Source organism: Dermochelys coriacea, chromosome 6, assembly GCF_009764565.3.
Source record: "Dermochelys coriacea isolate rDerCor1 chromosome 6, rDerCor1.pri.v4, whole genome shotgun sequence".
Classification (NCBI taxonomy): Eukaryota; Metazoa; Chordata; order Testudines; family Dermochelyidae; genus Dermochelys; species Dermochelys coriacea.
In genome coordinates this window covers 110,079,407-110,095,325 of record NC_050073.1, presented here as the reverse complement: position 1 = coordinate 110,095,325, position 15,919 = coordinate 110,079,407, and the positions used below count along the sequence as shown (strand labels likewise).

At 46.3% G+C, this 15,919-nt stretch overlaps 1 protein-coding gene across 2 annotated transcripts in view; it reads right to left on the bottom strand.

The window, feature by feature from the left end:
* Positions 1 to 15,710, bottom strand: part of KIF26A (kinesin family member 26A) — a 134,804-nt gene extending 119,094 nt beyond the window's left edge. Inside the window, exons 1-2 of one of the 2 annotated variants that reach the window (XM_043516716.1) lie at positions 14,591 to 15,710; positions 10,541 to 10,807 (exon numbers count right to left, since the gene is read on the bottom strand). In XM_043516716.1, coding sequence (XP_043372651.1) covers positions 10,541 to 10,807; positions 14,591 to 14,725 — 402 coding nt within the window. In that variant the 5' untranslated portion in view covers positions 14,726 to 15,710. Of the gene's footprint in view, positions 1 to 10,540; positions 10,808 to 11,149; positions 11,557 to 14,590 lie in introns of those variants that run through there. The other variant, XM_038407528.2, reaches the window with a different exon arrangement.
* Between the last annotated feature and the right edge of the window lie 209 nt (positions 15,711 to 15,919).

Below are 15,919 nucleotides of genomic sequence, written 5' to 3'. Positions count from 1 at the left end.
AAAAAACTGGACATGTTTAGTCTTCAGAAAAGAAGACTGAGGGGGGAACCTGATAACATTCTGCAAATATGTTGAGGGCTGTTATAAAGAGGATGGTGACCAATTGTTCTCCAGGTCCACTGAAAGTAGCATAAGGGTGAAATCAAGGTTAAAGTGCAACAATGGAGATTTAGGTTAGATATTAATAAATACTTTCTAACTATAAGGATAGTTAAGCTCTGGAATGGGCTTCCAAGAGAGGTTGTGGAATCCCCCTCACTGGAGGTTTTTAAGAATTAGGTTGGACAAACACCTGCAATGGAGGGTCTAGGTTTACATGGTCCTGCCTCAGCACAAGGGTCTGGACTAGATGACTTCTAGAGATCTCTTCCATTGCTATAATTCTATGATTCTATGCTTAAAAAGAGAGGGCAAAAAACTGAATATGCCTATTAAAACACTCCAGCAAAATCTGCCCATTATCAGTGAGATCAGTATTGATCAATATATTAACTCTACAAGTCTTCTACCTGCCTTAATGATAGCAAAAAAATACATTTCAACATTTGTATGTTTTGGTAAAATAGGATACACTTTAAAGATAATCCTTTGAATGCTGTGAAAACTAGAACTAATGCTTTGCTTCCACAGTTTATGCTGAGAGCCTTTCAATGTTCACCCTAAATAGAGGTATCAAGTTTCAGTTTTGTTCAGAATGCTTTCATGTCATAGTCACTGAGTAGTGTAAAATCCCCCAACAACGTTAGCAGAAGATTTGCTAAGAGCTAAATGAAAATTGATCATTTTCCCACTCCCGTCTGGTGTTCTAATCAATTTTGTACAAGTACTGACATATGGTAATACTGGCCTCCATTTCAATGAGAAATTCAGATCAGTTTACTAAATTCCAAGAATACTGAATAAAGCCTGAATTTAAGGCATGATTCATGGGAAGAGGAATATTTCAGTATATTTAACTTTTAGTGTTGGCACATCTTCAGATCCTGCCATTAGCATTAATGCAATTTGCATTAGCACAATATGTAAGCAACAAAGCCTGATTCTAAGTGCTAAAAGTAAACACGCAAAAATGAACATGAAATGTTTCTGTTTAAAATGAATGGTTTTGTTTATATCATTTAAACATATTTTCCTACATGTAAATGAACATCTCTTAATTATATACATTAAAGCAGGGGTAGTCAATAAGCAGACTGCGGGCCAAATCCAGACCACCAGATGCTTTTAAACCGACCCTGAAATCTTTTTATTTACTTATTATCATTATTGTAATGTTTTAATTACTTTCTCTAGAATGTGGACCTTGAGTATACCTTGACCAAGAAATTTGGATCTTGACAAAAAATAATTGACTACCCCTGCCTTAAAGCTTGTGCAACTTCAACATTAGGGAAAAGTCAGTCAAAATGGACTACTTGTCTGTATGTGTGTGTAGATATAGATGTGTTTTAAAGAAAGGATGGTATCCAAAGTTTTATAGTCTTGGGTCAACAATAATTAAGTATGAGCCATAAAGTTACACAAGTTTGATGTGTGTGCTGTTCAATAAAAGCATGCATTATACCTTCAAACACAACCCCCTGCAATACAGAATATGCCACTTATGCTACTGCATAACCCAGAGCATCTTTTAAAATAACATTTACACCAACGGTTTATATTCATTTTAATTTACTTAGAAGAAAAATCAGTTATTATGCAAAGTTACATATACCCCTTGCTGGTAATATTCATTTGAAAACAATATCTTGTACATCTCTACAAACATTTTCCTCTTTTCATGTTTTTAATAATACATTTTTATTAAGAAAAAACAAGGTAACCCATTTTTAGTACATTTCCATAACAGCATCACTTTGCTACTGGATGAGTACAACAATACAATAGTTTCTGTGATCTGGCAAGGATCCACCATAGTTCATCAATACAGTAGTCTAACGATACAACAGTAAGAGCCCACTGCAATATGCAGATAAGCATCTTCTAGGTACTACCATGTCGTCATTAAACCTCTAATCCATTCTCATTCTTCTGAGCTCTTATCTGTTCCCTAAACACGCTCCACTTGGCCCTGACACACTCTGCACCACCCCATACTTCCTGTTCCACAGATTCACTGTGTCCCTGCTTGTTAGCTGTCAAGTTTCAGAGCTATTTTAGGTCAGACTCATTTTTACAATTCTAATGGATTATTTCCTAAGGTTCCTGGGTTTGTTTCCGGTTCCTAAAGCATTTTTTCTCTTCAAATGATATTGACCCACTTGCAACCAGTGACCCCAACTAGACAGCCCCCACCCTCACCCCCAGTTTAAAACTACCAGACTTGGCAACCCAGTTGCAAGTGAGAAATTCCCTATTGCAGCATCCGATTCTCAGCATCAGTGCCCAGTTTTTATTATTAATTACTATTTAGTATTTGTATTACGATACACCTAGATACCCAACTAATATCAGACCCACTTTGCTAAGCACTGAAAACAAAAAACAGTAAGAGACAGTTTCTGCCCCAAAGACAATACAGACAAAGGGAAGGAAAAGAGACTATTGTCCCCATTTTACAGATGGGAAATGGAAGCACAGAAAGATTAAATGACTTGCCCAAGTTCACACAGGAAGTCTGTGGCAGAGCTGAGAATTGAGGCCAGATCTCTTGAGTCACAGTCCAGTGCCTTAACCATAGACCATTCTTCCTTCATTTGAACTCAATGGGAGCTGTGGATGCTTAGAAGCTCTGAAAATAAAGTCCTAGTTTTCTCACATTGGGCACACAAATACAGACACACAAAATTAGCAGACACATACAAAAACTCTGACCTAAGTGACTTCTCAAAGATGACAGAGTGTGGCAGAGGCAGGAACAGAACTCAAGTTTCTTGATCAGTACATTCTTTACTCGACTACATTGGCAATATAAGTAGAGAATACTCCTTCTAGAATTAGGGGTTCCAGGTCAGAGGATGGGGATAGTATGTATGATAAGTTGGGTTCCACAGATTTTCACCTATACTAAAAAAAGAGAGCCTGGTAACTTTAATTACACAGATCTCCCTCACTCTTAACCTAAGTAACATCCAACTAGATCTAGCTCATGAAGGTAATTCAGTTCAAAGAAGGAAAACAGAGCCTTTCTAACATACTATTCCATGCAGGAAATGTATACAAATCCAGGTAGAAAGTTTCTTCCTTCTAGAAAGGATGGTGTAAAATAGTGGTCTCTTCACAGAAAAAAATCTGTTCAAGAACAGGCCAGTTTAAGCTTGCCCTCCCCGGTTTCAGTGTTTTCTCAGTAGGTAGAGCAATTTGGACTCAGACAATGCCATTTCCATGGGGTTGGAGATCCATGTATCAAGGGTATGGAGAAAGAAGTGAGGAGGATCCTGCTCTGGGTAGAGAAAAATCTGTTGGTGATTTTATCAGCCCACATTCCACGAGTCTTGAACTGTCAAGACAAGAGAATCACTCACAATCTGCAGCAGCAGGAGAGATGAGCACTGCCTCCCACAGTCTTGGTATTAACATGTCAGAAGTTGGTTGGGATCACGTAGGTGGAACTCTTGGCAAAAACAATAAAACAATACTACATATTTCAACAGGTTCAAAGTAACCTCAGATGTTAGAAGCAGATGCTCTTTCACACCCCCTGCAATTTTTAACTGGTTTATGTGTTTCCTCCCTTTCTGTCTACTAGGCCAGGGTGTTGAAGAAATTAGCTCAAGAAAGAGCAAGAGCAATACTAATGACTCTCCACCAGCCCAGGAGGCTGCAGTCTCAGGAGCTAATTGTGGAATCATAATTTCCCCCATTTCAGATCCCCCTGTGAGAAGACCAATTGCCTCAGGCATCAGCACTGCATGATAATCCTGCTCACCTGTGTTTTAGAAGGGCATGCCTGACAATCCAAAATGTTTTAGGCAAGCTGATTACAACCCTGCTTCAGTCACATGAGCTTTCATAGCCTTTTATACAGCATGGGGACTATTGCAGGGATGAGGACACACTAGCTTACCTGGTTGCTCATTTCAGTACATTTGATCTGACATTGTCACTATCCCCTTTATTAGGCTCCACATGTACCTGAAAACCACATCTGATCTCATAGCCTGAAGCACTCGAAAGCCGAGTCTATGCAAGATTCCATGTTGCAGAAATTAAATATTAAAGATGCATCCAAAAAATGCCCTGTAGCTCATATTTACTAACAAAGATGCACCTTCTACACTGAGGCATCTTTTGAAAAATTAAATATGAAACATTTTAAAGGGAATTTAGTGCTCACAAAAGGCACTGAAAACTGGAACATCAAAACTGGAGTTCCCTGTTCTCCACCGGATAAGTACAGAGGGTTAGCACAAGCTTCCCCCATACCATTCTTCCAATGTGTGGTAACGCTATTACAGCAGGGACAGTTTGCAGGGTTAAAATAGTCCCACAGCAAAATAAAGATGAATCACAGGTTAGACAAGGCCTGGTAAATCTTTCCAAACAATCAGCTGACTTCACCAAATTCCAGACCCAACTGCCCCACATTCTAAAGAGCTCAAAAGATTAACTGAATATGGAGAGAAAGAAAGCCAACCCACAACAGAGAACAAGGACTACCTCACCCTCCTTAAGAAGTTCAGATCTCTTACACACTCAGAGGCACTAGAAGTTGTGAGGGTTATTCACATGTGAATTGGATCCTTGCTTAGCCAGGTAAGCACAACTGTATGAGTGAAATCCAAGGAAGCTCAACTGGATCCACTACTGATGACGTCCTTTAAACCTTCTTCAGAGAAGACTATTAATCTACATCCCTGAAGCATGCAATAGTCCAACCAATATTTCAGAAACTAACACTAGAAGCCAGAGATCTCACAAACGACTACCCCATCTCCAAGCTTCCTGTCCCTGGCAAACTGACTGAATAAGTGGTTGTGACCAGACTCTGATAGCACCCAAAGTGATGATGGGCAACTGGTCATCAAGCGCCCTCACATACTAAGCCCCCAAGCTTCAAACCTGTACCCTCTCTATTTTTTTAGCATATATGTGAAACCCCTGGGAAAGGGCATGTGATGCCCCAGGATCTAGTGTCACCAATATGCTGATGACACTGTATTCTTCATCTCTATGACTAATGCTATCACAAAGGTGTCACAATATCTGCACAAAATAATCACTTGGATGAAAATCAGCTGGCTGGAGCTCAGTTCAGGCAAGAGCAAAAGTTACTAGTAGGAAGAGTAAAACAAACTTTGAGGACTAGCCAAGACCCTGACAACACTCTCTGTGGAAAGGATCTCCTTCTGTTTGCTGAATTAGTGTGAGGCCTTGGAGTATTTTTAGTTTCATCACCGTTCCTTGATAACTAGATATCAACAGTAATCAGGACAATGTGCTTCACCTCCTGCCGGTCAGGAGACTATAGCCTTTCTTTTCAGACAAGGACCTACCAACCACAATACAAATGTTCATCAACTCAATACTAGACTACGATATTTCCCTCCTCTAGAGAGAACATCATGGCCACTCAGAGACTGTAACTTGTGCAACATATACCTCTTGAGAATACAAGAGGCTGAATACAAGAAGCTGGTACTCAGCTCTCTCCAGTGACTCACTCTTACCATTAAAGGAGCTAAGAATGCCTCAGTTTCAATGCCAGCTCTGAAACTGGCACTTCCTGTGCTCTTGGCCTCATTTAAGCTTGGTCTAAACACATAGTTTGTACCAATATAACTATTTGGGCTAGGGAAGTTATTTTTTACTGGAAGAGTTAACTATAACAATATAACTACGTGCCTATTGTGAACATAGTTATACTGGCATTATGGTGTCTTAACCCAGTATAGCTTATCCCTCTTCCCATACAGGAATGGCTATATATAGATGTAAAGGTGCTTTATACTATATATATATTTACATCTATATATCTGAATCCACACTTGGGGACTGTACTGCTCTAACTATACCAGTATAAGTAAAGAGGTATAACTTTTGTGTGTAGGCCAACACTAACCTCTCTGCCTGTTTCCCTCCTTTCTGAGGTCCATACACTGCTTTGACATCTCACAGAGGCATTGAATGGATTAATTAATTAACATTTGTCAAGTACTGTGAAGATCTTAAACACTAAGCATTATTATTATTATTATTATTATTTAAATCTACAGCATATTCAATCTTTGGCCTCTCTTGTGTGACTGCCAACAACTATGCCAATTAGTGCTAATTGTTGTGCTGTGGTTTTGTGATGAGGATATCTGCCAAATGGGAATGAGACTGTGACCACCAAGTATTTTCCTATACGTCACCAAACAGCTGTCAAATTATAACAACTTTCAGTCACTACCAACCGGGTCTGAATTCAAACCAGAACGCCATTAGTAAAAGACTGTATCCCATTACCAATCCCCTGAGGCATCCAGTCTGCCAGACAAATACAAAACTTTTTATTAGAGATAAACCAAGACTCTTTCTTTTTTATTTTATTTTTTTACACAGAATCAGTACATGGCCCAGTAAACTGACACTGATACTGCAATATTTAATGTTAATCTATGTTACTTCCACATTAAACTTTGCTTGCTTCTACACATGCTTGATTGAAACTACATCTTAGTTCACTTTCAGGTATCATTGTGACAGTAAATAGTAAAGACAACACAGAAAGAAGGGAATTGATAGTGAAGAATGTAGTAAATTTCTTGTTTAAGAACTTTGTTGTGGAGTTTTAACCTAGGCTAAGATTAATATCTTTCTTATCAGTTGTCCATATATGGTCAGTGGACTTTCAGGACTTTAAAAAGATAACACAACAAATGTGTACCAGTAGACACTGCACATCACTCTAGCAATGAAACCTCATTTTAAGTTATCTTTTACTCAAAAGGCAGCAGCACAAAAGTTAAATTAATCAGACTATTCTCAAGCAATTATTATCTTTTAAGGCAGGTTACAGAAACTCATCCTTTGGACAGCAAACAATATTTTGACTTTTTACACTAATTTGAATTCAATCCCTTATCAGCTGCACCATGTATGAGAATGCAACTTCCCTCTTTCATCAATAATTATGTCCTTCTTTCATCTATAAACCACCCACCCACCTTCCCAAAGAGCCTCTGTACCAGGTATAGAGACCTTTCTGAATCTGTGCTGAAAGATTCCTTAATTATCATGGCAAAGGCCACAAATCCTTTGAGCACATAGCAAGTTCAAAGAAGTAGCCTTCTTGTGTTTACTCATCCCATAGTATGTTAGTTCCTTGTCATTAGTTCTATCTTTATTTTCAATGTATGGACTTGCCACTGTCTGGAAGAGAAGCTGCTTTTTCAAATGTTGTTATGTAATTAAACAAGAAAGCAAAATAAAAGCTGCCTTTCTAGCACAAACATTATAAAATGCTCAACCTGCCAACACACTGGTTCAGATCCTCAACTGTTGTAAATCAACATAGCTCCACCGACTTCAGAATAATGCCAGATTACACCAGCTGAGGATCGGGACCGTTGACCATTATCTCCTGTTGCCTTCAAAGTGCACTGGTGTACAGTAAGTTAATAGGGACTCTTGCTGTTGAATATGTTGTCTTCCTCTGTACTAAGTAATTTATTTGCTGAACTAAATGTATTGTGGGCATTTGAAAATACAGTTTCAACCATTAAATATCCTGTAACTGTACAGCTTCAGCACTTTGAGATTATCATACACTACTCAATAAACTAACCACTCTTTGTATCTATTACTCTAAGAACAAGTTTGTCAAGGTTTTAACACTGCGACAGCTATTAAATTATTACTTTTCTGTGCATGCTTTGAACCCTGAAGAAAAGAGGGATTAATTTACCCATCATCAAGTACTTATCAGGGAGGTTCCCTGGAGACTTACACAAATGAGACCACACAAACAGGCCTTTGGAGACAGGTCTCTTCACCTGAACACCTGGACAAGACCCATTGACTTTCCAGCATATGTATTTTTTTCCCATGACAAAGATCCATTTACTTTTCCATCTAAATATAGGACCCCGTTACTTTCCAATAAAGGCAGAAACTCCTATAAGAATAATAAGGATTCAGGCATTGTATGCTTCGTTTAAAGCCAGTATATCACATACACTTAACAATAGAAAATTAAACTTCTATTCACCATTCATGGGGATCCAGACAACAGGAGGTCCAATAGTTCTGCCTTCAGCTGAGATAAAGCACATGACATTTTACACTGAAGAAATAAGGACTTGATCCAAAGCCCACTGAAGTCAATGGAAAGACTCCTATTGATTTCACAGGGCTTTGGATCAAGCCCTAAGGTACTATAATCTGAGCTTTGCATACTGACACTACAGTACAATGCACCTCCAAACAAAACTATATTTAGATTCAATGGGAATTCTGTAGATCATACAGGAACTCTTTGAATGAAAATGAAGGTCAAGAGGGTTTGGCTTCCTCTACAGACCTCCCCCCCCCTTTCTTGCAAACATCCAGATAAGCATTGTTTGGAAAACAATGTTACTTCCAATGCTATCAAAAATGTAATACACATTTTGTCTGCCTTATAAATGAACTACTAGGGCTTTCTGTTCTATGTTGTCCCACTACCTAATGTTTGTGAATATACTTTTTACCTATAATGGCTTTTAAGAGTAATGTTTCACATACTTGTGCTAGGAGAACACATTAATAATATAATGCAACTAACAAATGCATATCATATACACAGAGGAAGAAGACGACTGTGCAGGTAAACACACTACCTATAGGTAAAGCAATGCCTATGGCAAACGAAAGCCCCAGAACACTCATGCATTATACACTCATTCATTATCAGATATTCATCAATGTCGAGTAGAAGGCATAAATGCAAGAGAATATGATGTGACCAAGATTTGCCCTTGTGAGATTAAGAACAGGAGTCAACCCACCAAGCAGAGATGTGTATTCAAGCATCCAGACATTTAGGGCCCAGCAAAACCGTCCTTCATAAATTTTCTTTCCAAATTATGTGATTGAAATATGTAGGCACATCGGGAACATCACAGTTTAACGTTCAGTAGCATTTTATGGCCTACATGAAATGAGCAATTGTTAGTGCCACTTTAGTGCTACTGCCAATTGTTAGTGATCTTGCAATAGAACAAATTAACGTCCTGTAAAGCACAGTTGTCGTTTCAGCTCAGACTATCTCCAGAACTATGTGACTGGGGCTCTGAGACACAGGCCACTTATACCAACTTCTACCAAGTTTGACAAAGGGCACTTTTGGCACTTCATGTTCTTAGTGTGAGGAAAGACTGCACAGTCTGGATTGACTTTGATCTCTGACACAGTGTGTGTTCCTGACTGCACTCCACACAACGTTTAATCTACTTTCCAGCTCACACTGTCAGCAAAAAGTAATGTTGGCAATCAGTTATTTGTATATACTGAGTGAGTTTGCAATGGCTGCAATTTCATTTTACTACAGAAGAGTCTGAAATCTGAAGTCTTTGAAATGTTTTTAACCATTTTTAGTACTGAAATCACCCATGTTAGAATCAAGTCACATGCAAAATAGTATAGACAGAGTGATCTAGATGTATACTATACAGAGCCCTAGATCTGTACTTATAGACTTATAGACTTTGAGGCCAGTAGGGAACGTCGTGATCATCTAGTCTGACCTCCTGCACATTGCAGACCACAGAACCTCCTCCCCAGCACACACACTCCTGTAATAGACCCATAATCTCCAGCTGAGTTACTGAAGTCCTCAAATCATGATTTACAGACTTCAAGTTACAGAGAATCCACCAATTACTCTAGTTTAAATCAGCAAGTGACCAGTGCCCCACATTGCAGAGGAAGATGAAAACCTGCAGGGTCTCTGCCAATCTGACCTGAGGGGAAATTCCTTCCTGACCCCAAATATATTAGACCCACCAGCCTGACAGCTGGGAAAGAATTCATTGTAGTAACTCAGAGCCTTCTCCATCTAGTGTCTCATCTCCAGCTGTTAGGGATATTTGCCACTAGCAGTCACAGATGGGCCATGTGCCAATGTAAAGCAATCCTACCATACCATCCCTTCCATACACTTACCAAGCTCAGTCTTAAAACTAGTTAGTTTTTTTTTGCCCCCTCTACTCCCCTCTGGATCAGCACTATGCAAAGATCTAGACTTGCACTATGTATAAGCACAGCTATTTACTATGCAGAGATCTAGTTCTGCAGCATAGCAACTAGATCTATTACTCTAAAACAGCGCAGAGACCCAGAAAAGTACTATGCAGAAAACGAGATAGCAGTAGCACTGAGTTCCAGATGCTGAGCTCTAGACAGGTACCAGGAACCTTGGGTGCACAGCTCTACACACGCTATGTGTTAGACAGCCCTCTTCACCCAGATTTGTGTAGTATGCAAAGATTTAGCTGTAGCCAAGTACTGGGTGGCCACAGTGTAGAGCTCTAGGTAAGGGCTCCACAGCTCTCCAGCTGTGTGTGCTCCAGGTGTGATTGCGCAACCCCATTCCGCGTGAGTCTGTGCCCGGGCAGGGGGCAAGGGCCTGGCTTACCGGCAGGGAGTTAGCTGGGCTGCTGCTGGCGGCCAGTTTCACGGCTTGCTTCTTGAGTTCGGCCAGTTTGACCTGGCAGTTCTTGCACCATCCTCCTTTCCCGGTTCTCTCGAAGTGCCCCAGCTCGGCCAGCGAGACGGCCCCAGCTCCCTCCGGAGCGGGGCGGCTGCCGCAACGGTCCTCATCGGCGGCAGGCGGCAGCCTCTTCCTAGGGGCGAGCTCCAGAGACAGCGGGGCCGGCTCTCGCCCAGAGCTTCCCTCCGCGACCTGCAAAGAGAGAACGACTCAGGACGGTGCAAGGAGCCAGCAGCTCCCGTTAACTGGGGCAGCCTGCAAAGAGGGGCCCCTGCAAAGAGCAGCCCCCGGGCCGGACCGGTGCAAAAAGTCAACTCTGCAACCCTCGGCCCGGTGCACTGACCGGCTCCCGCGCACGCTGCTCGCACAGCCTCCGGTGCAAAGTTCCCTCGTGCCTCCCAAGCGCGCGGCCAACTACAGGAGCAACAAACTCCGAGCACCCGGGGGATCCGCGCGCGCAGGGCAGGGAGGAAACCTCTCGCGCTCTGCACCAGGCTCCATTAACCTTCCGTGAAAAGTTCCGCCCCAACTTACCCCCGCAGCCCCGTGTTCAGAGCCCAGACACCTTCTCCCACCTGGGTTCTCTGCAGCCCGGATCATGGTTCCGGACCAGGCAGGTTTTTGTCACCTGGACCCTGACCCACCCGCGCGCCCAGATCCCAGCTCTTTGCAGCTACACTGGGCTGCGCAGTCCCGAGCTGTCCTGAAAGACCTTCCTGCCCATTGCCGGGACCGGGGGCTGCAAAGTCCGGCTCCTTGGTTTCCACTTGCAAGGGCGGCTGCTGCGGCGGGCGGCGGCCTGGAGCTACGTAATATTTCCTCCCATGCTGTTGGAACTCAAAGGAGTAAAGTTTGGGTTGCAAGTTCGCGAGAGAAGCCCCGGACTGAGCCAGCGGGCGGAGCAGGCGAGAGGAGAAGGCGGAGGAGGAGTGAGCTCCCCACCTCGGGGCAGAAAGGGACCGAGCGCACTGGAGCGCGTTAGGAAAAACTGCTCCGAGGGGAGGAGGGGCTCCGCGTGGGGTGGGGTGAACGGGGTGGGAGCCGCTAGAGTCTGAGCATTTCTTTGCCACATTGACCCTGCAGGCTCCGTTCGGCTCCAAACTCTCCGGAGCGTTAGTGGGCTGCCTGCCAGGCGAAGCCCTTCAGATAAAAACTTCCCGAGCAGTGACAAGGGGGTTGCTTGTTGGGAGTGTGCGTGGGGCAGCCCGAGCCAAACTTTCCAAACAACGCTCAGGATCAGGCCTTTAAACTGCTACATCATGGGAGGGGGGGAAGGGTGCCTGCGAAGGAAATGGGGTTGAACCCTGGGCTCTGCACTTCAAACTAGCAAGAAAGGAGGCACAGCTCGTCCTTTGAGTTACTCTCGCCGTTTGTTTTATGACATTGTGCGTGGAGAGCTCGCTCGCTCGAGGCATCTCTCCCGATGCAGCTCGGTGCCTGGCCGCAGCCACGTGTGCTCGGGTGGCGTTTGAGAGGCTCGCGCACCTTGCACAGGTGACTCGCCCCCCCCCCCACACACACACACACACACGCTGGACTCTGTGTACTGCTCCCCCCATTCCCATCAGCTCTTCAGGAATGTGCATGTGACAATTGACCCGACAGGTGGAGAAATCCCCGTTCCTCAGCTAATTGTCTCTCTGGCTGCCGTTCCGCCTCCTGTCCTTAGCACTTCTGTTGCGGGCAGACAGATGGGTGAAACCATTCCTTGCCCCTGATTGCTACGCTTCCCCCCCCCCCCCCCGGACAACAAAGGTCCCTTCGGTTCGGTTCTGACCCGCGGAGAGGCTCTGGATGCGTTTTACACCTGCAAGAGCGTGAGGGGCAGTGGCTTCACGCTTCACTCTCGCAGGCAGGGTAGTTGCGTGGCTTGGGTCTTTGCTACGTATGTATCTGAGACCTGCTTGCCCTGTCCAGCTACTGCTCTCGCACCGGGTAGTCTGAGCCCTGCCAATGCATAAGTACCTGAATGAAGCAAGCACGAGAGCTGAGGCCATATACTCTGGTCTCTGGTCGCAGGCTAAGAGCGGTCCCTGTGATTGGAGCGCCATCTGCTGGCCCCGTGCCACTCCGCACTTTGGTGGCAGAGACTTGGCCATGGGCTTGCACAGGTCCCCCGCGAATTCAATCTACACGCTCTCACTCTGTGATCCCCAGAACCACTTAGAAGGGGCGGAGGGGGTTCACTCCGGAAACACACAGCCACAAGTGGTTTCTTTATTATGCCTCATTGCAGAGCCGCTAGACTGCCTCGCATGCGTGCATTTGACTTTGGGCAGGCAGGTTGGAAAGTTTTGGTTCCCCTCTGCGAACACATAATCCCCATTAAATACGGGACAACGATATGTACCAGCATTGCACTCGCGCGATTTGTGTTTGACTCATAATGGGTTATAATAATAACGCGCTGCGCCTCTTGCAGCTCACCTTTGGACACAGGTGAAGTGAAGATCCACAGCCCGAAATGCGGGCTGTCGATAAAAGGTCTTTAAATGGAAAGTCTCTTTGGCCGCATAACTTTAATCGCTCTCTAGCTCCCGAAGATTTGCACCTGGATTTTTAGGCGCTCAAGCAATGATCAGGGTGCGCTATAATGCGTGTCGCCTCATCAGGGAGACTGCCTTTGCCAGGCAGACTTATCCCAGACGCTTAATCCGTAATGAAAGCTATTAAATGCACACTTACTGGCTCTGAACTCTGTCAACTGCGTGCTAGCTCCCTTACGCTCTGCTTCATGCGCCACCTCCCCAGACTCTCTCGGGCGACAGCGGTTCCCCTGCGAGCTCCGGCGCCCCAGCTGGCTCACGCATGCACGAGGCAGCTCTGCAAAGCTCTTGTTCCCGGTGGGAGCCCAGCATCCCTCCAAGTGCCTCCGATGACCGCCATTCCCCATCACCTGCTGCTGCAGGCGAGGTCCCCCGCGGAGTTTATGCGCGCAAATCACAAGCGCGCACAAGCCAAACAATGCAGCCATCAGGAGAGGCTGGTAAAATCGGAAAATGTGACACTCCAGGCCTAATTTACACCAGCTGTTAAAGATCCTGGCCGGAGACCCTCCACTGTAACTAGCCCACCTGGCCACTCACCGCCTCAGGGATGCCCATGGCAAACTTCAATGCGTTTGGCCCGCAAGCAGCCCGCCCTTGCGAACCTTTAGCTGCCCTGCTGCAGGGGCGCTGCACTGTGCCCAGCTGGGAACGCTGCATTAGTACCTTGTCCCTGGCATTAACCTGGGGGCAGAGGAGACAGAGACATAAGCATGATTCTGAGTCATGTGCCCGCTCTCGTTATCGTGTCTACTCAATGCGCTCTGCAGGTCTTTAGTAACTTGCTTAAATATTTCATGCGTCTGAGTAATGGCTGCAAAAGCCTCCTTCGACTCACAGAGTCGGGCTGAATTGCAGCGGGAAAGAGTGGGTGGGCCCTGGGTTCCAGCTCCGGTTCTGTGCTGCGAGTCATGCTGCTAGAACTAATCAGGCGCTTTTTTAAAAACACCTTGGATAGACACAAGTATTTCTAAGACACCCCCATTTCGAAGGTTTCCTGTAGATTGAAGCCAACCGCTCCACGCTTTACGCAAGGTGATCCGCGGGAGCCGCCCGGATCCCTTTCAGAAGGGATAATTAAGTGGCTTTGCTGTATTCCGCGCGTTTACCATTGAGACCGATATAGAGGAGCCCTGGGAAGGGTGTTTCTAAGCAGCGGTGTCTTTCCCGGATTTAATTGCTGGGCTTTTATTGTGCAGCCTGGACTGTTCGTGGTGCTGAAACTGCACGTGGGCTCGTTGCACGTTTCGGAATTTACTTTATACGTAGGAACTAGGAGACACTTAAACCCTAGCAAGTTTTCTTTTAGCTTCGGTCTACAACTGGTCGGAAATCGGTGCTTTCAGCCAAACCCAACTCGCCCACTGCTGCCCCTGGCCCCGAGCGCTTTCCTGTCCCAACAACCCCCAGCCGCGGTGGTCTCTCTTACCTTGCCTTTCCTCCGCAGCAGGTGGCTGGTGAAGCCGAAGATGATGTCGGAGTCCAGGCAGAGAGCGCCTATCTCCAGCAGGCTGGGGTTTTTCCTGGCGGCGCTGGAGGGATCGGGTGATTTTTGGAAAGCCATCGTTTGGTCTGAAATATCCGGCTCCCTGAGCGATGGCCAAGAACCACGCTGGGTGCGAGTTACTCCTTCATACTGGCAGGCTGCGCAGGGCTGGGGGTTAGGGAAGCCAGAAGCCAGGCAGCAAATCCACCAATTTCTCTCGCTCCTTTTTATTTCCCCCTCTAGCGCACCTGGTCTGCTGGGCTCCTCCCGCGGGCGAGCAGCAGCAGCTCCGCTCAGCGTCCCATCAGAGCCGCAGCCTCTTCCCCTCTGTCCCCTGCTCCGCTCCTGCCGGCCATCAGCGCCCAGCCCGCATCGGGCTCGTCTGAGGATGCCCTTGCCGTTGACCCGGAGCGCCTCTCTCCTGCCTCCCCCATGCACTGGTGATTTCTCCGGGGGAGTGCCAGGAAGGCAGGGCTGCCCGGGAAGTCTGTGATGACAGTTAGCAAGGGATGAAGGGAAACGCCTGAGGAAATACTTTCCAGCCGGGGCTACCGCTCCCCTAAAAGCTTGTTATTAACCAGAGAGCCCGAGACACACAAGCAGCTGGCTCCGCTCCTCATCGGGGGCGAGGAACGGGTCTCTAATGGCTGGGCTGAAGGGGCGAGCGCCTCTCCTCCGCCACAGACGCGTGCCTGCTGCCTTCAGAGCGACTTCAGTGGCAAGCGGTGGCAGATGCATCCCCCCTCGGCCTCTCTGGCTCCCAGAAGCGCCGTCCAGCAGACCCAGAGGACACGTGGAAACCCTGCAGGCTTCCCCCCCCCCCCACCTCCTAAATCAGACTCCCGGGCTGTACTCCCCGCAGCTCCCCGCACCGCCACCCCCCGGCTTTGCTGCTAAGGAGGAAAGTTGGAGGCAGAGCTTTTGCATTGGGTGGCTTCCTCCTGAAAAGTCGCCTGCCGGGAGGGGAGGGAGGGAGGCAGGCCTAGCGCTGCCTTGGCACCGCTGCCTGGGTGCCCTGCCTACCGCCGCCGCTGCCTGGGGCTGCAGGAGCCCCGCGCCCCCTGCGCGCCTTGCCCGAGCCAATCCCGCCGGGGCTCGCAGCCACGGTGACATCAGCCTGCGGTGACGGGCGGACAGACAGCGCCCCGACGCGCGGCGGCGAGCGGGGGCAGGGGCGCTGGGCCGCGCATTAATCCCCTTCCCTGTACTTCTCCTCCTAAGCAAACTGCCAAAGCGCTGTCCCCGCTTCGGCGTGACTCCAGCGCCAGTGAG